The sequence below is a fragment of the Cryptomeria japonica genome, chromosome 1 (genome assembly GCF_030272615.1).
Source record: "Cryptomeria japonica chromosome 1, Sugi_1.0, whole genome shotgun sequence".
NCBI classification, from domain to species: Eukaryota; Viridiplantae; Streptophyta; class Pinopsida; order Cupressales; family Cupressaceae; genus Cryptomeria; species Cryptomeria japonica.
In genome coordinates, this window is record NC_081405.1 from 348,294,854 (window position 1) to 348,318,607 (window position 23,754).

Below are 23,754 nucleotides of genomic sequence, written 5' to 3' on the forward strand. Positions count from 1 at the left end.
TTTTGCCCTCAAGATTCAACATCAAATGTCATTTTGAGTCTTGAGATGAATCGGGAAAAAAAATCCAAAAATGACATAGAACAATGAAAATCAGAAAATAAAACAAAAATAAAAAAAGAAAAAGTTGAAAAACCCTACCTTGTGCTTGAAAAATCTCTCCAAAATGTAGAAGAATCTTCTTCTTCCTCTTCTTCTTGCTTCTTCTAGCTCCTATCATGCTTGCAATCAGCTTGTCTCACCCCTTCAATCAGTCTTCTTCAAGTTTTTCCTCCTCTTTAGCTTGCTGGAAAAAAAAATCAGTTTACCAAAATGAGAGTTAAATCTAAAAGAAACATGCTTTTGTGTTGCTTTGGGGGGTTGGGTGGGGCCCACGTCCAATTAGGGTTACCCCTTAATCCCCCCAAAAGGCACATGTTTTTTAAAATATGGCTTTTTCAGTTTGTGTAGGCGTGGGAACGTGGGAGACGCTTGGGCTTCTCCCAAGGAGATGCCTAGACGTCTCCACGTCTCCACGTCCTGGCGGCGATTGGGTGGCGGTGGCGGGACGGCGGGGGATGTCGCGTCCCCGTCCCCCCGTCCTCGAGACCTCCCTGACGGGGGGACGCGCCCAAAAAGGGGGGGGACTATATATGGCAGAGAAGAATATTGTAATGTGCACCTGTCCCTAGGATGTCTCCTATCCTTTTCGACATGTATGGATATGCTCTGAAATTTAAAAAATCATATCAAAGGGCCCTCTTGATAACTTAAAGATAATTTCATTCTTGACATGGACACAGCAATGGTTGTTGGAGATGTGATTTTATGAACTAAAATATTCTAGGACCAGATAAAAAATATTAGATGGTGCTTGTTGAGGATTGTATAAGTAGTTTTATGGTGATTGTGATCTAATCTTGACTCTGAAGGTTTCATAGGATTAATCAGAATCAAATGTTCTCAAGCCCTGTGAAATTCTTTATTTTCTTCCTGATTTTCCAACTTTTGTTTCTTTCTTTGCAAATTCCTCTTCTTGCTCTTATCTACTTTTGTACAAGGTGACCATTGTTCTATGAAAGAAAATGAAACATGCATAGAGGCAATAGTTATTTATTTGGATATGGTTTAAGACTCTTTGTAAAACAGTCATTTGATTTTAGATATTTTTTTGATAACACAGTTAATTGTGGTGATGGCCTCTCACTGCTATGTGGAAGGTACTTGTGGGGAGTTGTTTGTGGAGTTCCTTGTGCTACAGTGTGCCATTGCTGAAGAAGAAGTTACACAGTACAGAAACCAGCATGAGGCATTTGAGTCAACAATGGGTCTTCATATCTTTCATGCTACAAAAACTGAGGTTTGATTCTCTGTTTGTGCTTATAAATCTTGTCTGGGAAATACGTAGAGATTGATCTTAGTAGTACAACTTATGATTCAATATTTGGCTATCATCAAATTGATCTTCCTTCTACACTATACTTGCTGATGTGCAGTTGGTAGGTAGGATTATTTTTTAATTCACTGACTGCTTGTGAGTTCTATTCACCTAGTTTTACATAGGAAGACATTTTTAATAATTTAATTCTAATTCGTTTCTGACAGTTGAGAATGGGAGCTGTATCTCCAGCTGAATTAAGGACTGTCTCTGAGAAGGGATTACTTTTACTTACGATAACTATACCTGAAATGGAGGTATATCATGCACATCTTATTACATAGTTTGTAGTTGTCTTCTTGTTCTCCCATTAAGGAGTGGCATTGACATGAACATAATTTTGTGAAATAAGTGGAGAGATTTAATTTTCTACTATTTGTTGTGGATTCAAATATATCCTCTTTTACTTGCTGGATTATGTTGATTTAACATGAGGAAACTATAAACATCTGTTTAGGGAGGACAATTATAGCATACCTTATTATTTTTCTTTCTTTTTACAAGCAGGTAATCCTTTGGCCATTTTTGTTGAAGATGATTATTCCTTCAAACTACACTGCAGCTGTTGCTACGGTGAGTGGAGAATTTATTAAGACTACAGATCTGATTGGTGCCAATCATTTTAGAGATTTTCATCCTGATATTGTTTTCTGTTTATGTATTGGATCTTGGTGTTTTTTTGTTTTTTTAATTATGAAATTTTCATTCGTCTTAATATGAAAGATTAACAAAATGTTGCTTGTATTATTTAATTGAAAAATTTGTGCTGGTATTAATCATCTTAGGAGAAAAATGAATGTTTTTAGAAGTCTGGTTCAGATGAACACTAGTATTAGATTTTGAATTCACTTCTCTTTTTCAATATTGGCATGGACATCCTAAATCAGTGAGACCCTTTACTAATCATTTATTTTATGAAAGCACTGGGAATTGGACCATGAGAACCAGAATAAGTTAATTTCATGATGTTTTGAGGGTTATCTGTGAACCATGATCATTATAACCTAAGTTACCGGTTCGGGTTTAGGCCCGGTTCGGGTTCGAAGAACCCGGTATGCCGGTACGGCAAAATTTTGAAAAGGGGTTTGGGTTCGTTAGTACAAAAACATGTAAATTATATATATATGCAACCTATAAGCATGAATTAAGATTAGCATGTCACATAGCATCATATAAACAACAAAACCAACATAAACTTGTAATCATAGCATCATGATCATACCATAACAACATCATATACATCAAGTTTAATATCAAAATGATAAAATATTCAAGTATCATTGTTTCAATTTTCAACAATTTAAAGTTTGATCATTAAATGGATTCTCTAATGGGGGTTTGGGGCAACGCCCCCAACGGGGTCAAGGGGCAGCGCCCCTTGAAGGGGTCTGAGGGCAGCGCCCCCAGCGGGGTCAAGGGGCAGAACCCCTTGCGGGGTCGAGGGGCAGCGCCCCCGCCACCAACACCAAATCACAACCTTCAAACCCACACGGAACTCCATGGCGTGCATCAATTTTCTGCTTTTTTAAGACGTCTAATTTTCTACTTTTTTAGGTTATAACTTTCACTTTTTACACGGCGGAATTGAAAAAAAATTAAATTTGCATTGTTTTTTGACTTTACGGGCCGCCCAGCCGCCCGGGTTTGACTGGTCGAACCCACTCTAGGTTTTTCGAACCCTGGTCGAACCGGACCCGTACCATGGACCCAGTCGAACCCGGACCTGTACCACGGGGGCCCAGAGGCGAACCCGGTAACCTAGATTATAACTGCAACGTGAATTCTCAAAGAATGGTATATACTCAACTGATAATACTTTTTCTTTCCTACCATATTCTAAGAAAGTAGAATCTAAACCAAAACGAAATGTTCTGTGACTTTTGCATGGTTCATGAGAGTGTTGGAGCACTGAGGAAGTTGCAGTGGTTGACCTTGAATGAAAAAAGATGAGGCAAGGACTTTAGGAGTTGCCATGTCTTTGTATGTTGAAAGGTATAGTAGCACAAAGGAAGAGAGAAAACAGGATGCCATCATAGTTCTGAAGTTGTCCAGCATCATCCTAACTAAATCATTTCTTCCACAAGGTTCATTGAGTTGAATCAAGGTTTAAAAATTGACATCTTTAAGGAAAGCATGTAAATGGAGCTGCATGAGAATCATCATTTACAACCTGTAATGGGGGAGCTAATCAGAAAAATATGCTTCATAATATTTTTAGTATAATAAGGGTAGATAGAGACCCAATTTGGAGGATTTTGGGTGGTTTCATCTCAGAGATCACATTGTGCTTCAACAGTTAATATTTGATCAGATTTCTCTTTCCATTTGTAGAGATATTTGGCATAGATCATTTACAAAGACTGGTGAGAGGGGACTAGGAGTTTGTATTGCATATTTTTATGTGTTTGTCCTTGTTTGCTGGCCATACTTCACTTGGTTGGTGGTCATACCATCTGACTGGGAGGGTGCGAGATTTCTGTAGGAGCGAAATTGGGTTTGGTGATTCCATTTTGCACATTAGAGACGTCTAAACCCAACTTCATCACATTTGTCACAGGCCCTACCATTCTGTAGGTGCTTCTTGGTGACACCTAGGGTTTTGGAACCCCAGTTTGCGGGTTATTGTTGCTGTTGCTCAATATGTTGTATTAATAGTAAATGGGTATGTTAAATAAATGTTTGTAATGAGATGTTTTTTCTGAGTGACTCTAGTATTACTTTTGTGTTGAACTTTCAAAATTTATCTGGTTGTGGGCCATTTGCAAGCTATTTCCTTATTTATTTACTATTATAAATCTGCATATCTTGCAATACTTTTCTGCACTTCTATCAATCGATTTATCAAACAAAAAAACACAAGAAAAAAGAAAACAAAAGGTTTCATATTACAGAAGGTCACTTTGAAAAGACCCAAGGAGCCTTCCACATAATTTGCACTTATATTTGGTGAGGTTCTTTCCAGTAAGCATATCAATGCCATATTTTGGGCTTAGTTAGAAGTGAGTGCTCTTTTTTGGGGTGACATGGAGAGGGGCAAATGCATTTTGTGAACCTTGCTGAATGGAATAGATGAATAATTCATGACTCCTTGTGTGAACTGGCAACCGAGCAGCTGTTATAAATATTATAATTTTTTGAGATAACCACCTCTCATGCTGTATCTTTGGGTATTGAAAAGTTTTTTTTGTATTTTTTTAATGTTTTGATGATTTCATAATGGAAATAAACAATTTTCTAAACTATATACTAACAATGATATCAAACTCCATGATATTATTGCACAAACTGGTGATATGAGTACATACCAAGTCCAATGCCCTTGAAGGCAAATTGTAACTAGCATAAAATGATGTTTTCAACCCTCCAACAGCTGCTGTCACAAGATCAACAAATCTGGAAATTAATGTAGTCCAAACCCTAGTGCGCACTAAGTTGGCAGGAAAGCCCAACCCCTGTTGAAGACCAAAGTCTCTGTAAATGGCCTAGAAACCCTGCTGCAACTGTATGACCAGAATGGTGTATGCTGATCAGAAATCCCTGCTGACTAAAAATGCAGATTAATTGCCTAAAACCCCAAGCCTTCCTGTGATAAAGGTACGGCCTGCACCATAAAGGGGACGGCTTCCTGTGGAAAGGGTATGGCTATCCTTTGGGTGCAAATTCAACCTTAAACATGCAATCTTAAATGCTTCAGACCTGCTGCAAATTTCTTCCTCAGATGTGAAATAATCTTCTTAATTTTTCCTGAAATTAAGGCACAATTGAAACCTTTGTGTGAAGTTTCCTGCAGAGCAACCCTTGGGTGATCTTTCCCACTTGTAGGCTACTAAATCAGAGAGAAAATTGTCCTCTTCTGATAGCTGGTTCTGAGAAACCCTTTCTCTTCATCTCCAAGCTGAGATGCCAATCTCACAAAATGAAATATGCTGAATGATGTTTGCTTTCTCACTTTGTTGCCTTATATTTCCCATAACCCACAATTTCTCATGGAGGCAATTCTTTTAAATAAACATTTTAATGTTTATTTTATTTTTCCACTTTATTTCTCCATTAAGGGGCGTCCACTTTATTGCAATATTTTATGACTTAAGAAAATCACTTTATTAAAAAAATAATAAAGTTATTTTATGAATTATTTAAAAGTAACTTTAATTTATTAAATTAAAACATTAAAGTCAACTATAGAATAACTTTAATATTTGAATTTTTATTCTGAAACATCACCCGGCCATTGGAAACTGAAGACCGATGCTACCTGTAACCCCGTCGTGATGGCTGAAAATAGCAGTCTCCTAAAAAATAGGAAACTGGCGCTAGGGCTTGATAATGCCAAATGAAGCTCTTGGAATGTACACCAGTCCCCTGATGGGTCCCCTAATCACTGTAATAGCCTACGGGAACCGCTGCTAACAGGCTATCCCTGCTCAGAAATAGAAGCATTTAGGATCAGGACAATACATTTTTTTCTAAAAGAGGACTTCTTGTGGCTTTGTTCTAGAATAGATCTTTGGCTCTTAATGCAAGCTTCTATATCCTTATGTTTCCATTATTTTATCTTTGTTGTTAATGTGGTATTTGATTTTCAAACTTTGAATTTTAACATCATTTAGGAAATCCAAAACGATGGCTTGAAGGAATCACATTGAATTAGAAGACAACATTTGTATAGGATCATACAGTTGTAGATGTCTTTGATGCATGCACTTTGGGGGATTTTTTGAGCACTGTGGTGGGTATTTAATTAAGCCCATTGCAGATGTTGAAAGGATATTTGTGGATAGGCAAGTACGTCCAATTCTCTACCATGCTGGGACCTTTTTAAACCAACTTTGCCTGTCTTATTGTCTAGATGCAAAGGATAATACGTGTCTTTCCACTTGTAACATGTTTGTGTATAGAAAAGGTGTCAAGAGTCTTATCTGTGAACATGATTGTGTGGATTTTGAATGCAACCTTGATGCAAAGATATCCAGTAAGCCATATAACTGTTTGTCTTTCTGGATGTGATGATCATGCAAGATGAGTGATGGCTGAATATGTTGTGTTATCGAGACAGATTTTTGTCATTTTCTGTGATAACAGTTCTATGTTAATGATATTCTTGCCTTTTGTCTTGTAGTGCCCAGTTGTAGGTATTTTTGTCTTTTTGTATGACCGGAGTTTTTACTGACTGTGAACTGGCAAGGACTCAAAAGTAATAAATGATTCTTGGTTTCAACTGTCAAGCAATGCTTATTTGCTTTTATAGCTATTCTCTTTCAGCAAATATGACTTTTATGTTTTTCAATCCAGATTTGCAGATGCATTTCAGAGTTAGCAAGACACCGAACTGCTTATGGAAATCCATTGCTAAATGAAATAAAATCACATACAGATTTGCCAACTGCTGAGGTAAATGCTAAGCTTACCATTTGCATGATGACCGGAAAAAAAGGATAATTCCTTTTTAGCTTCTGATGTTGAATAGTCAAGTTTTCCTTATCTTTTTAATTATTTATTTTCAAAATGTATTGCAGGAGGTTTTTGCTCGCTTGGTTGTGTTATTGCACAACCCATTGGCAAGAGACCAACTTGCTGCTCGCATCTTAACGGTGGCTTTTTGAAGAATCTTTTACTTCTCTTGCATGATGTTGATATTGGTGTATTGTTTTTAGCGGGATTGCAGTTTAGGACAATTACTGTTTGTGACATAATTCTTTATGTGGCTGCAAACAATTTTTTGTAATCCTTTAGTTTATTTCATATGGTTATTTGTTCTCTTAATTCAAGTCTTTAGTGTTAATAAGGTTATACATATTCTCAAAATATTTCTTTGAAGTCAGAGGTTGAGATCAAGTGGTTAAAGTGTTGGGTTCTCATTGTGGAGACCCTAGTCCAAATCCCCTAAATGATACCTAAGGTGGGATTCTAAGTGGTGGCTCTTGGTCTTCCACTGCTTGGCTTCAACTTGTAATTTCTAAGCTGTCGCTTTTAAGGAGCAAACTATTGTATTGCTTGTAAGGTGCTATGTAACATCACTCCCTATATTTTTGTTTAAATAAATCTTTGCAAATGAACTCAATAATATAGAGTGCAATGAACTTGCTGTAAGATAATGTCTGATATGAGTTGCAATAAGTTTACTCTTTGCTGTGCATGATTGATTAGATTTGCAATACATCTCTTTTGCTGATACAAGTCTGAATCGGGCTAGACATTCTTAAGGAATGACCACTCTTGCCAAACATTAACTCAATGGAAATACATTAAAAATACCTTAGACAGAGCATTGGCAACTAGGTACAGATCTTCTGTAGCAGAATAAGAGATGTAGCAGCCTGCAGAAAACTCACAAATTAATGATTTCATCAACATATAAGCGTCACCTGTTATGGTGATAGGTAATAAGAGTACCAAGCTATACCAAACACAACATAAAGAGGGGAGAAACAGGTGGCTGTAAGCTGTTATTTCTGATTCTGCTGTTACAGGACAGCTCTAGGTGCCTTTCAGTCACAACAACATGAGAATATATTGCGATTCAACTCTTTTAAACATCAAACACCTCTTCCAGGCAGTATAAAAACTCCATACTGATGTAACAACCCCAAGAAAGTGCCCAGCTGTTAATAAAATGCAAGTGAAGAAACTGAATTTAGGTTCAGACCTGTTAAAACCCCAACCTGCAATTCAATGCCACTGAAACTTGAGGACTAGGCATTCCTTCTCAGTTGGAAATGGCTCCGAAACACCAAGTGGTCAGACCTGGAAACTTCACGCCAGGCTATTCCAGCTATGCCCTTCCAATGGTACAGTTGTGTGAAATGCATGGTCCCTTTTTTGGAAAACAACCTCTGACCAAAGTCACAACTAATTCCCTTAAAGAAGTCACCCAGCATAGGAATGATCAAAACATTGATATTTCTGCCCTATTTTGCCCTCCCTAATAGCTGAGGTAAGGTGTACAGTCCTGTTAGGGCTCCCAACAATGGTGTACGGCCAGCTGAAGAAGAACCCCAAAAAACTTTCAAAGCACTACAAAATACCTGTTATGATCGTTAGAAACAAATCCAAAAAGCATGAGGTCAGAATGTGCAATGTCCCATTTTAGGAAATTAGGGAACAACTGACTTGCAAATCAATTGCAAGACTTCTTTCCAAAAATCTCTTAAAATGATGATAATTGATACTAATGCAAGAATGATAGATTATAATGCACAATTGTTATCACTTATATTAAGATGATATAAGAACAAATATCTCTGCTATCTCTGATTAAAAAATTAGATGTATGCAAGATGATCTTGAACTATATATCTGATACTGAATTGTGCAATCAATGTAGAGTACCTCTGCTGTCCCTTATATGGTCGATGATAATTGTGCAAGGATGATCTCTGATCTGCACTGGTAATATGATATAATCTGCAATATGGATTGATCTCTGCTCTTTCTAATATATTGATATGATGCTCACTGCGATTCTGCTTATCCACTATAGCAAAGCTGCTATATTGCTGTATCTGATTTGGGCTGTATAAACATGCAAATATGAGGTGTTGTTTCTGATTTATTACTGGAAGTACGCAACCAATTTGATACCCAAGGGCTAATGCTCAATAGAGCTGATCCAATCTGGATACATGGAATAAAAGACAAATCCGATGATGTTTTGTAGAATGGATTGGATATTAATTATATATCTTGCAAGCTTGAACAGTAACATCTTTTGGATGATAGGAGACATGTCTCTTCACAACAGATCGGTTCATTTAATCCAATTGCACCTTTCCTTAATCAATGCATAATTATGTTAATCACTGTCAAATATGATTACTGCTTGCAGTTACCCTCTTAATCGTATCTCTCCATGCTTGATGATTATTTGTCAACCTTTGTCTAATCGTCATTAATTATTCAGATCACACGTGCTCCTCCTACTCGCTGCTATCCTAATTACAGTTTGTAATTACAGATCTGTATATTATGCACACTGTATCATACTTAATGGTTATTAGTTTTCTTGTGTTATTCATTAGTCTCGTTACTTTAATTCAATCATCCTTATCAATTCTTCTCATGCATCAATAATATTTCTTTTCCTTGATTTGATCAATCCAAGCAATACAAAGGGACTTATTGTAATCAAACATTCATTGATGATCGATCTCTTGTATCTCCCTTTGTCTTGTCTTCATATATGATTGATCTTCCTTTCAACAGTGAGGCATAATCGATATCGTTCACCCTGGATCCTTGACTCCTTTCAACATTGCATTCTCTGATGTGTTCTTTGATGCTAATAGGAAAATCGTCTTATTGATAAGACTTCACGATTTTCTTAAATATGACTTGACGCTTATTGACTTTCATGGAAAGAATGTACAAACTACCTATTTTAACTCTCACCTGCTATATACAATTTGCCAACTAACTATCTTCTAACTATCTTGAGGTGCTCAAGGTCTGCCGCCCGTTGACCACATATGTGCTTTATGGTTACTTTATTATTAGGTTAAAGATGGGGATATCATAGTCTCCCCTTCTTGGAGATGCTTGCCCACAAGCATTTTAAAATTTTGACACCAAGATCCCAAATAAGCTGGTAGAATACTCTTTGCTTCATGTTGTTATCATGGAATTCACCAAGAGCATCAATTTTATCATACTATGAGACAATTCATGCAATTCAGTTATCATGTAAATTCTTGGGTTCCAAATCATCCTTATATGTGTACCATCATGTTGATACTGCGCCATTTTGATTTCAATAATCTGATTCTCATAACCAAATGGCGTACTCCGTTTTTGAAGTTTCGAGAAGTGGCCATGGATTAGTTCCAAACGAGTATGCATAAGCGCGTTCCTCAAGGTTTTAAGAGGCAAATTCCAATTTCTCCAGTCCATTACAACCATTACAATGTTGTAGGGAGAATTGTATAGCAACCTCTTAGAATGGTAGTAGGAATTATTGTGAATTATTCAACTAATCTGAAACATTTTCCCTCAGTCTAGCAAGTTCATTAGCTCTGATACCACTTGTAATGTCCCGTTTTAGGAAATTAGGGAACAACAGATTTGCAAATCAATTGCAACAGACTTCTTTTCAAAAATCTCTTAAAATGATAATTGATATTAATGCAAGAACGATAGATTATAATTCAGAATTTTTATCATTTATAATATGATGATATAAGAACAAATATCTCTTCTATCTCTGATTCAACAATTAGATGTATGCAAGATGATCTTGATCTATATATTTGATGCTAAATTGTGCAATCAATATAGATTACCTCCGCTGTCCCTGATATGGTCAATGATAATTGTGCAAGGATGATCTCTGATGCGAGGATGATCTCTGATTTGCACTGGTAATATGATCCAATCTGCAATATGGAATGATCTCTGCTATTTCTAATATATTGATATGATGCTCGCTGTGATCCTCCTTATCAATGATAGCAAAGCTACTAACTGTACCTGATTTGGTCTGTATAAACATGCAAATATGAGGTGCTGTTTCTGATTTTATCACTGGAAGTATGCAACCGATTTGATGCCCAAGGGCTCGTGCTCAATAGAACCGATCCAATCTGGATACAAGGAATAAAAGACAAATCCAATGATTTTTTTTAGAATGGATTGGATATCCATTATATATCTTGCAAGGTTGAACAGTAACATCTTTTGGATGATAGGAGACATGTCTCTTCACAACATATTGGTTCGTTTAATCCAATAGCACCTTTCCTTAATTAATGCATACTTATGTTAATGCTGTCAAATTTGATTACTGCTAATAGGAAAATCGTCTTATTGATAAGACTTCACAATTTTTCTGGATAAGACTTGATGCTTATTGACTTTCATGGAAAGAATGTACAAACTACCTATTTGAACTTTCACCTGCTATATACAATTTGAGAACTAATTATCTTCTATCTTGAGGTGCTCAAGGTCTGCCACCCTTTGACCACATATGTGCTTTATGGTTACTTTATTATTAGGTTAAAGATGGGGACATCACAGAATGCCTTGAAGATTTTCATTTCTTTTCCTGAAATCCCAAATTCCAAAACACCATGAAAATTGGTGGCTTTTAAATGAGAAAACTAGATCATATAGGATGGATCTTTCACCATCGAAACCAATGAATATTGACGAGAGTTTCCGTCCTCAATCAACCTTGGGAAAAACTTCTTTGTTCACTCTAGCAACATCTTGGTATGTGTGTGACTTAGAATGAATGAAAGGAGAGCCAAAACCCCTTCATGTAGAGTTAGAGGGAATTAGGGCATTTTAAATTTTTTATTTTCGTTCAAAATGGCCCTTTTAACATTTTAAAACAACTTAATTCCCCCTTTTTTCCATTTCCATCTTGGGGATTGTTGGTGTGGTTTTTATGCATGCTCAACTCAGAATAAAATACTCTGAGATATCCTATTCTCTCTTGATCAAAATCTTCTATGTGCTAAACAACTGAACTATGTGATCATAAAGACGACTCCAAGGTTCCCAATTCGTACAGACAGTCTTAGTTTGTTTGTTGTGATTTGCTGGTAATCTCAAGGGGGACTTCCACAATTGTTCGAGGAGTAAATCAATCTAAGGATTTTGCTGATTCCTGACTTTCTTTTTTTGGACAATAAGTTCTATTCAATCCTACTTCTACCAAGATCTGGAAAAAAGGCAAAAGGATGAGGGTTTAGGAAGCTACTTCTAATCTTAAGCTAATCCTACAAACTCGGGAGATAGAAATTGCAAAAGTGGAATTAAAACTGATTCTTGTTTCGCCAAATTCAACAACTACACAAGAATGGTGCTATCTTCTAAGGAATTCAAAAGATTTTCATATCACTCATATTCACCAACATTTTGAACAATGAATACAACAATAGTAGTTAAGTTTTCATTTATTGGTTCAGGCTAACTTTCAAAGTAATTGAAAATCATCTAATTATAAAAAGTATGAACACATCAACTCCACATTAAGCAATTTTATCAAATCTTTCATTCAATCTATATCAACTTGGAAATTAAATCTACTTTAATAAGAGCCAAGAAACCATGCTAACTTGCAAAAGTGGACAAAGATTCACCAACAATTGAAAAATGGATCATGTCTATTACTTAAGAAGTATCACTACAACAATTTCTCCGAAATCTCTCCCTTACATATGAGAACAAGAGTGTTTATATAGGAACCCTTATTACAAAGCAACGACCAAGATTGATTTAAGATCAATGGCCAAGATTAAAAACATTAAACCCTAATTAAGGCAAGCTACAACAGTTATCCAAAGTGTACCAATGAGAAATAAACAACTATCAAATCAAGCTTTCTTCTAGAAGCGAGTGTCCCTTATCCTTTTTCTTTGGCAGAAAATTTAATGAACTTGGTCGCTATGGGGTCGACCTCTTCAATTGGGATACTTGGCAAAATGTCAATCTTGTATTCCATCAGGTCCATCTCATCTTGACATGTGGCAGAAGTGGCCAGCTTTCGAAAACCATCCTAAATGGACAGAAATGAGGATGCCTTGCTAAAATGTTGCTTCTGGATTGGATTTGTGGAAGTGAAAAAAGTTGCTCTGAACTTTGGTCTTCAGGCTCTCAACATCCAAGTCCTTGTCTTGGACTACTTTGATTGTTTTTTCTTTTCTTCCTCTTTCCTTAGCCTTTCCTTGATGTCCTGGACTTCTTGTTCCTTTGTAGTAGGACTTAACGCCACAGTCATTGGCTTGTAATCTTCGGGAATATTTCCTTGCCTTCTTGTCTTTAAGTTTTCAAGGTCCACATGGCCAAGGTTGGTATCTCCAACCTTCTTCCGCTTTGTCACAATCTTGGACTCCAATTGTGGTCCATTATTATTGAACTTCATCTGCACCTCCCTAGAAATCCTTCCCTAAGTTGACATCTACCACCTGAAAGACTTTAAAAAATTCTTAAGTTAGGAAAAGGATAAAGGGGGTTTGATGCTCGCTTAAAGGAATTTCAAGGAATAATTCTGATTCAACTCATGAAATTCTTGAAATCAGATTAAAAATCAGACTTAGTAAAATTTTGGAAATTGAGGCATTTGCCCCTAAAAAGCATAAAAAAAGCAGGATGATTTTGAATAAAATTTGAAGAATTCGAAATGAAAGTTCTCATGCACTTCTGGAAAATTAGAAATCTTGATTGAAAATCTGAAAGGAATTTGGAATTCCGAATGAAAATCTGCCCTCAAAACTCTTATAAACCTGAAAATTTTGAAGAAATTCCTTAATTGCTTTGAGGAATTTCTTTCCACTTCGTTTTCAAATGTAGGAATTAGTCTGAATTCCTCTAAAGATTGACTTGCACCTGCAACTTCATCAAAATTCGCGTTGAAGTTTGAAAGAGACTCTTCCTTGAGCTTCAACTTCCAACTTTGAGAAGGAACTTGTGAGTTGAATGAATGCCAATACTCAAGTTTATAGAGAAATTGAATCCTTGCTTTGCTTTGTTTTTTTGATTTTTTATGTTTTAAAACGAATCCAATCATGCTATGAGCACCAAATTGAACCTTCTCTTTCTTTCTTTTTGCTTTATGATCTCAGTGGCAATCTCTTTTTACTTTCTTCTAGAGGCTACTCGTATGGCAAATTTTATTTCAATTTTAGTTTTTCGCTTTAATTCCTCAACACTTAGGCAAATTTCTTTTCTCCATCCTCCTTGGGCAGACTTTGCTTGCCTTCAAGGAATTTTCCTTGTGTCATGAGCGGACTTTCTTCTTGGTCTCTCCAAGTTTGCCAAGGCGGACCTTGTGTGAGAACAAGAAATTTCCTAACATTCCAAGGTGGACTTGGTCTTTGATCAAGGAATTTTCCAAAGAATGGAGTGGACTTCATGATGCAATAAGGAATTTCTGCTTGATCTTTAGGGCAAACTTCATGATGGACAAGAAATTCCTCCCTGGAAGGGGCGGACTTCATGTCTAGACGAGGAATTTTCCATGGTTGGAGAGCAAACTTGACTTTGAAGCAAGGAAATTTCATCCTTACCAGGGCGGACTTCATACTTGGATAGGGAAAATCTTCCATGGATAGGCTATCTTGGTGATGGAAGAGGGAATTTCTTGCCCCAAGCTTCAGACTTGGCCACTTTTCTCGTGATCTTCAATTAGCTTTTTTGGAAATTATCGTCTAGATTCGAAGATGGTTCCATGCCTGGTTTGTTCTGGATGAACTCTCTTTGACTCGACATTTTCCTGACTTGATGACCACCTGTGACCCCAGAAAAAGCAATAAAACAACTTTTCTTTTTTTAGAAAAAAATGAAACAAAAAAGCAGGTTCTCAGATTGGCCCCAAAATGCCCAAAACTAAACTTTCTAAATTTATAAAAAGCAGAAAAAAGCAAATTTCCTAAAAATAGGAAGGTGTCAAAATTGATCCCAGAAAATTGCGATTTTACTCCTTCGACTTGTCTGAGCACATCCGTAGCATCAGAACGGTCTTTTGACCACTCTTTCTCCTTATTGATTTTGATGACTCCAATTTTTGAAAATCTTGACTCATTTGCGAAGGCGAGAGAGTGGAGACAAAACCCAAGATGCCAAAACACTACCCAAAAAAGTGAAAACAAGGGGGTCCCCATTTGCAATGGGGCGATGTGTGAAAACATCACAACAGGGACCTAAAATCACATTATGATAGTAAACACTAAAGTGAATATTAAAACGCTACTTTATAACTTGAATGCAAATATTTAAATAATTCCAACCAAAATGAAGAAAACCCTAGCTAGGCACCAAAAACTGAAACCAAACATGTTGAGCCATAGCTGATGTCGAAGAGGGATGCTGAGTGCCAAAAGAGCACTTACTATAAATAGCAATGTTCTCCAAAATTGTGGAAAACAACCTAAAATGGTAAAAAACACTACAAAGAGCATTGCCATCAACTAGAACACCAAGTGAGCACCAAGCCGGCATCGGATTTCATGAAAACCTGAAACTGAGCTATTCAAGAAAATTGGAACTGTCCCAACGAATTTGGAAACTGACCAACACTCATAGAGTAATATGGTGTAAAAAGGGGACATTCCAAAAGTAGTTGTATGATTTGGCTCAGGTGCTTATTGGAGCTATATTTTTGGACTATCACAAAAAGTTTTAGAAAAGAGGGAGGAAAAAAAGGAGATATTTTTTTCTTTGGTACTGACCAAAGGTTAGATCAAATTATTATTATTGCTTATGAACCATTGACATTCTTGATATATGTATACATGAATATTATATTGTTTTCCTTAGTTATGTATAATGTGAGAAGATCCTATTGGTTTAGGCATTGATTATATAAAAACATGATCAAAGTTTACCTTTCTGCCCATGTATGAAAGAAATAAAATTGTTACAACGTGCAGGATTTGACGTGCTGGGTTAAAAGAGCATTTTCTAATGCATATGGATCAAATGGAATATTTTGTTTGCAAAAACTATAAATGTGCTATTTCACTAGAGTCTTTATGACGATGATATCCTTCTTGGCAAAGATATATCCAAGAGAGCAATCTAGAAAAGGCAGTGTACAAATTAATAATAGAAAGCATCAGATCTTGTTGATGAAGATATTTTCCAGAAGCTAAGAAATGTGCAGCATGGGGAAACAATATCCTTTTCTTGATGATTGTAAGATTTTTGTCAACCTTCTTAGCAGATAAAAATAACTATGCTGAAAGGGGAGACATGTAGTGTCTCCTCAATGCCAGATGGACAAAGGGAGGAGAAAGGTTAATTGCCCAAAGCAATACTTCAGATTTCGTTTTTTGACCAAAACATCAAACTGTTTCAAACATAGATGAAAAAATCTGCAAAAAATCGTTTTTCTCCCGATTTAGCACGAGTCATTTATGGCAACAATTTAATCTGCAAAAAACTCTTGGGCGATTTTAAAAAAAAAACGGGGCAATTTATTGGAAAAAATTGCAAAAAATCAGGAGAAATACTCAAATAAATCTGCAGCAATGATTTGTCAAGTATTCTTTTACCGAATACTATCATGCAATTGATTAAAATAACCTTGCACCTAACTATGTACCTATCCACAAGTTAAAAATAGGTGCCTTCAGGGATGTGGCGTCTCTGTGGGAAGAATGTGAATTCTTTTGGTGTATGTGTGAGAAAAACTTCAGTATGGTGTTTTTGCATGATATGGTAGTTTCATGTGGAAGTCTCATGCTTCTTGAACCATTTTCTTGAAGCTGAATGTTTGTTGTGAAGGCTGACAAAGTTCATCAATGTGTATGAGATGAGCTGAAAATTTGAAAAGCTTTGTGTGCACATGGCAATGCCAGCTATTGAACAAAGTATTTATTTTATGGGAGATGTGAAGTAGAGGAGAACTTTAATTCTACAAAAATGAGATTCAAGGAATGCAAATCCTCTATAATATGTATTGAACTCAAATTCATTTAGAGGTTGCACTTATTTTTTGGTATATGATATGTATTTAACAGTTAAAAAAATTTGATAGAAATCAGTATTATGTTCAACAAATTCAGTGTATATGTGTGTTTTTCAAGAATATTTTAAGAATTATATATTTTGAAATGTTCGATAAATTTGTTTAGTTTTTGCCTATTTTTTGCTGATTTTTTTCCGAGTCCCGAGTTTTCAAAATTTTTGGGCCAAAAGAGTTATTGCCAAGTATAAGTTTTTCATCTTTGGTTTCAAACGCTATCCATAGAGGCCTGGCCATAGATCTGGGAAATGGGGATTTTGAACTAATAGAAGATCACTAAGAATATCAAGAAGAAAATAATCAGCTTTATAAATCAATAAGAAATTCCAAAAATGCTTGAAATATTAAGCCTTCCTTATGCACCAAACCACAAAGATGTATTTTGGGACACTGGTATTGATTCTCCTAGTAAATTTTTTTCGGGAAATGAAGATTAAGAATATGGATTTTGAGAATGTGGTAATCTAGAAAACGAAAGTTAAGTAAATTCCCGTTTAATTTTTTAAGTAAAAAAATTGCCAAATAATGGCAGCGTATTCTGATGAAGCCTTGAATTGATTGGGCATCCTCTACAATGCCAGAAATCTCAGCTGTTCTACTATCTGTCACGACAAAATAGGCAGTGGTGTTCAAACTTCTTATTAACAACTCTAAGGGGGGAGGAACAGCTATCCTACCAAATACAGTTCTATAGACATTATTTACATACAGAATTTTGGCATGCCACGTTCGGGTCTTCACAATCTAAACATAATATTGATTTTGGAAGATAAAAAGATTGAGTGGTAACAGAAATATTTCTGAATCAATAGATCTAAGCAGCATGTTTCCTTTTAGTGTGGTATGTTGAACTAGAGATCAGATTTCACCTGGAACTGCTAAAGGCAAGGCAGTCAATGTACTGTTCCTGTTACTTGATGAATGGTTCAAATGATTTGTGATAGAATCCAAAACTATCAACAAGGGCAAATCAAATCAGTGGTCACTTTTGATGGCACCTCTCAACAGCACACTTAAATTTGAGTCAGTGTGGTCTCTTGATGGAACTTTGAGATTTTATTTATGATTAGAGGAAAATTTTTATAGGATCCAAAATGTTCATGTTTTCTGAGAAATAGAACATTTTCCTATGCCCATCTACATTACTGAAATAAAGATAAATTCAGAAACTTTTATAAGTAAGGATCCTTGCAGAAAAACAGTTTGAGGATGTCAACATCCAAATTTAATAGGAAGGTATCTTTGAGAATTTGTCTATAAGGGAAAGTCTCCTTACAGATCCAAATCATATGTTAATAAAATGAATTATTCTGAGAACAATTGTTTTGGTTAAGCAAAAGAATTTTTTTTTTTTGTTCTGTACAACATTTAGTATGCGTTGATGGGCAGAATTTATTTCCTTTTCATAGGGAAAATTTATGTATTTCCCAACAAAATCTAAACCAATTCTGTCAAATTTTATAGCTCTCCCCTTGGGAAATTTGACCAAGAACAAACACAGGATCAAGAAAGACTTCTCTCCAATATCCATAAGTTAATCTTTGGTGAGAAAACCAGAAAGGCTTTTAATAAAAATCCTATAATAAGAGGTTTAAATTGGGAACCGTTTCCTCAAATGCAAGGTTTCTGGCACAGACTGCTTTTGGCTTGGTTTCTACTAGCGCTATTGTGATATAGCAAAGGAGGGTTCCACTACTCAAGAGTGCACAATAGAGTTCTCTTAATTTATTATCTGAGCTAGGACAGTTTTATCAATCTCAGCAAAAATATTACCAACTTTATGATGGGTATGCATAGAGTGATAGACCATTTGCCTGTACTCATATGATTTTCTCAATCACAATGAATAGCTAAGGGAAGTAGAAGGGCAAGACACTTCATATTTCTAAATTCTCCTAAAATACACCAAAGGCAAAAATGAGGTGGATGAATGTTGTGACCTAATTCACACTTCGCCCCATCGCAGATGGGGACCCCTTGTTTTTCGCTTTTAAGGTTTTTGTCCTAGCTCTGCAGTTTCATAAGTCCATTTTCTGAAAGAGTTTTGAGTTTGAGTTTCTGATGTCATCCCAAGCCAAGTTGAGAAATCATGTTAAAATCATGTATAAGTGTTGTCAAAGTGCTTAGAAGGTCTGAGGGACGAGGATCACAATTTCTTTGGGTCATTTTTGACAACTTGCTATTTTTAGAAATTTCTTTTTTTTTGCTTTTCTGAAATTGGCATATGGGTTTTGTTCCTCAGGTCATTTCATCTCTGGCCATGTTGTCGGAATTTGAAAATCTTGTCTCTAAGTGTAAAAAGCAGGGCTTCAAATTTTTTTTGTTTTTTCAGAGATTAGGGTTTTGTTCCTTAGGTCATTTTAGTCCTAGCCATGTCTTCAGATTCGAGAAATTTTGCCTCCAAGTGTAAAAAACAGGGTTTTTCTTTTTTTGCTTTTTTTCGGAATTTGGGTTTTAATCTCCATGCTAGATTATTACTACCCATGTTCTCAGAATTTGAAAATTTGGTCTCTAAGGGTAAAATGCAAGTGGAAACCCTAATTAGGGTTTTGTTCCAGAAGATCAGCCATATGATCAGTACCCATGTCCTCAGATTTGAAAAATCATGTCTTCAAGTGCGAAAAGCAAGGTAAAACCTAATTAGGGTTTTTGTTCTAGATTGACATGGCAAGTCAGAGATGGATTGACAGTTTGAATAAGTGTAAAAAAAATGGCTGTCCAGATAAAATTCGCCCAAGGGAAGAATGGCAGAGAAAGAATGTCAAGGAAGATGGCAGACAAATCATGAAATTTGCTGAAGCATACGTGGCAGGATACCTTACAAGTCCGCCCAAGGCAAGAAGCAAAGTTCTCCTACACTTGCTAAACTCCTACCTCCAGTTAGCTAACTCATGGCGAATGTTAGGCAAAGTTCTACCTTTGGTTATGGTCAAGCAAATGAAGTTGGCATCATGTCTTCCAAGTCCGCCCTACATTGGCACAACCTGTCCAAGGCATGAGAAAGTCCGCCCTACCTTGGCAAGGTGAAGAGGTGTCCAAGCCTATTCAAAGTCTGCCTAGGGTGGATGATAAAACATGCTCATGAAGACATGGAGTTCGCAAAGCATATATGTCATGAGAACCTTAAACTCCACCTTGGCTAATGCACTCTCAAGTCCGCCCATGATAAAGTGGCAAGGGGTTGACAAAGTCCGCCTTGGAGAAGTTGGCATGGAAGCTTCCAAGTCCGCCCTTGTCTAAGGCAAGCACAAACTAAAGTCTGCCTTGGATAAAAGATGTCACAAGGTCTTCCAAGTTCACCTAAGGAAAAGCAAGACAAGAAGTTGGCAAAGGAACCTCAAAGTCTGCCCTTGTCTAAGGCAAGCACAAGCTAAAGTCTGCCTTGATAAAGCATGGCACGAGGGAACATGGCAAGCTATCCTCCAAGTCCGCCTTGGCAAACAACCTTCCAACTCCGCCCTATGACATGGCACATGAAATGCAAAGTCTGCCTTATCAAGTGTATGGCACAAGCAATCTAAAGTTCGCTTAGACATGGAAAATAAAGGCAAAGTTGAAGGGAAGAAATAAATCTAAGGCAAGGAATGTTCAAAGTCCGCCTAGGAAGGGAAGAAGGTGGCAAAGGATTGTCCAAGTCCGCCTTTGCAGCTAAAGCACAAAGTCCGCCCTATGGAAGATGCCAAGCCTTCTCTAAAGTCCACCATTATCCAAGATGTCTAGGCTTATTCAAACTTCGTCCAAGCAACATGAAGAGATGTCCAAAGACATTAGCCAAGTCCGCCTTGGCAAAGAGCTTTCCAAGACCGCCTAAAGCATAAAGCAAGTTGTACAAAGGTTGATAAAGCCCGCCTAAATAAGTATGGAAGGAGACCTTCCAAGTCCGCCCTCTACGAGAAAGACAAAAGCGAAATAAAGCCTGATTAAAACCTGTCCAAGACAATGTAAAGTCCGCCCAGGAAAAGATTGTCAAGGCACATGAAAGGAGATCAAGTTGAAGGTGGCAAGACATTAGCCAAGTCCGCCCTAGCAAGCTATCCTTCAAAGTCCGCCAAGACATGGAAAATAAAGATTAAAACAAGGTTGTCTAACATGCTTCTTGTTGTGCTTTGCAGAATACACCCTGCCTTTGACAAGGACCCCTCTTTTTTCGCTCGTATAAGAGAGAGAAGCTCGTGCTTGAATCTCATCAGTTTTTTTTCCCCAAATAAAGTTCAAACCACAATAGCCCGGTAATTTCCTCGCCTTTGCCATGGCTTAACATTTTCCAAGGGACCATTCGGTGATTTTATCAAAAATGTGCGACTTTGGGAAATTCATAATTTTGGGAATTCACGATTTTTCGGGTCTTTTTGCAAGTTTGTATGTTTTAAATGTTTGCATTTTGCCCTAGAAGGCCGAAATTTCGCCTAAATGGAGAAAGCTTTCAAAAATTGCAAAGTAGGCATTTTGGCCGAAAATGTTCAAAGCTGGCAAAATCATCTTTTAGGCCAAAATCGGCTAAATGGAAACAAATCGCAAAATCAGCTAAATAATGCCGAAAATGATGAAGGGCTTCAAATTCGCACACTCCCTCATTAGGCCGAAAATAAGTCCAATCTCATAAAATTGACTTATTACCCGAAATGAACAGAATATCTAAGTCGCGCAACATGACCACATTAGCTGAAATTCTAAAGGGGAGCTCATAGATCGGCCTAAAAGGCCGAAATGTGAGGTGAAGTCTCAAAATCGGCTTGTAGGCCAAAAAAAGCTAAGAGGGGTAAATTCGTGCAAAAACCCTTCTCAGGCCGAAAATGATAAGAACAACCAAAATCGCGAATTTCGTCGAAATTCCAAACTCACAAAAAGGACTCCCAAGCCTGAAATTGCCAGAAGAGGGCATTATAACTTAGAAAAATAAAATCCCCCATTTCACCCAAATGGCCCGAAATTCTAAAGGGGCATTTAAACAAAGAAGAAAGTCGCGTATTTCGGCTCCCAAGCCCAAAATTTGAAAGGGGCGTTTTTAATGAAAGTCTCTCAAAATGATCTAAATGCCCGAAATTAAAGGGGTGTCAAAGAGAACAAGAGACCAAATCACGCCAAAGGAGCAAATGGCCTGAAATTGAGAGAGGCGATAAAGGTGTTAAATGAAATTCGCACAATACTTGTAAAGATGCCGAGTTTTGTATCATAACCGGGGGACGTTTTAAAATTTGGTGATTTTATTAAAAATCTAAAGTGAAATGTAAGCTTTTCATTCTTCTCCAAGGGCCCAAATTGGACGTAAAGCAAAGACTTGCATTTTATTCCAAAGGGCCAAATTTTGCCCTTAGTTGCCCAATTGAGTGCAAGTGAAAAAAGAGGGGATCCAAGATTTATTAAAAAAATGGATATTTTTATTTTTCCCTTTGGACGTTTAAAAGTTAAGCATGTTAAATTAATTTATTTAATTTTTCAAAATGATTAATGCGGATCAAAATTCATTGTTTGTAGATCGACGACATCACTGATAGAGCTAGGAAAGAATCTAAAGCGTAGATTGAAGACATGATCGTGATCAACGCCGGAAGAGGAAATGCAGGACAGAATACTAAAAATATGCATTCTCAAAAACACTGCTAGACTTAATTCCAAAAAATCAGTTTGAAAACTGAAGTTGTGTAATGTACAAAACTGCTTGTGGGCCCCGTTCAAGATATTTTAAAACAAAGGAACACAAGACAGTTATGTTCAACAACCGGATTGACCAGATTAAAGCCAAACAGTTGTAGGTAGTTGAGAATATGGTTGGGAGGATAAGTGAGGCTAGGTATGGGTTAAAGCTAGTTCTAGAAGCCAGATCAGGACTCTTGGATGCAGTCAATCTTGACCCTCGATTCAATTTGTAAAATCTATAAAAGGCAGGATGCCTCTCATTGTAAAGGGTTAGATTCTAGTTAGATTTTTAGAGTTAGACAGTTAGAGCAGGTTAGAGTTTTTGTAGATTTTAGTAGTTAGGAATAGCATAGAAATGCTGCAGAAATTGTTGTAATAGCAACTGAAATCAATATATGGACATTGATTTGGTGTTTATCATCTTGGTTTTATTCTGTTTGCATGGTTTCCTTCAACAAGTTTAGATAGATCCTTTTGGTGTGCAAGTATTTGATGGATTCGGGTTCATACCATTGGGGATATGTTGATTGTGTATCCCTATGTATGGTTAGTCTGAGCCTTTAAAATCGTGCTTAGTTCAATTGCAGGTGTCCATTTGAGCTGCACCAGAATTGGGTGTTTGGGCATGCACTTGCAATCTGAAAATCTTCTAAGTCCCCTTGAATATTGCATCGTTCTTGTGAGGTTGTGAGTTATCCTGGCCAAGTAGGGATTGGTTATGTTGAATTCGTCTACTGGCACACCAGTCTTGTTAATTTTAGGTCTCCTAAACCCTTCTCCTTTGCTTTTATTCCCTACCCTGAGAAACACAACATCATTTTAGATGCAGATCAGCTTGTTGCAAACATAAGGCCCCTTGTGCTCCCAGCAAAACGCATCCACCGTTGAGCTATTCTGCAATCATGAATTGACATTTGGAACCTGAAGTTGTCCCCATTGATCAATTAAAAATAGCATTAGGGATTGCTTACACAAGAGAGGATAGGATACTCAGCGAGAACATTCTATTTTGCGTTGGCCGGATAGAGTTGTAGCAATATGATTTTAGCCACGTCAACGCTTCCAAGTCTGCCAAGGTAGAAAAGAAAAAGATTTTTGGCAAGAAAAACAAAGTTTGAAAAGAAAGACTTGGCATCATGTCTTCCAAAGTTCGCCCCATGGAGATGTCAAGAGTTCTCCAAAGTTCGCCTAGGAGAAAAATGAAATAAAGTAACTTGGTAGGGAATCTTCAAAGTCC

The 23,754-nt window shown here is 36.8% G+C and overlaps 1 protein-coding gene across 11 annotated transcripts in view; it reads left to right on the forward strand.

Annotated features, from left to right (window-relative positions):
* LOC131069149 (protein SHOOT GRAVITROPISM 6) overlaps positions 1-23,754 on the forward strand; it is a 381,540-nt gene that overhangs the window by 140,008 nt on the left and 217,778 nt on the right. For all 11 annotated transcript variants that reach the window (XM_058004502.2, XM_058004498.2, XM_058004497.2 and 8 more), the window contains 5 exons: positions 1,160-1,336; positions 1,582-1,671; positions 1,922-1,987; positions 6,707-6,805; positions 6,931-7,005. In XM_058004502.2, coding sequence (XP_057860485.2) covers positions 1,160-1,336; positions 1,582-1,671; positions 1,922-1,987; positions 6,707-6,805; positions 6,931-7,005 — 507 coding nt within the window. The remainder of the gene's footprint in view (positions 1-1,159; positions 1,337-1,581; positions 1,672-1,921; positions 1,988-6,706; positions 6,806-6,930; positions 7,006-23,754) is intronic.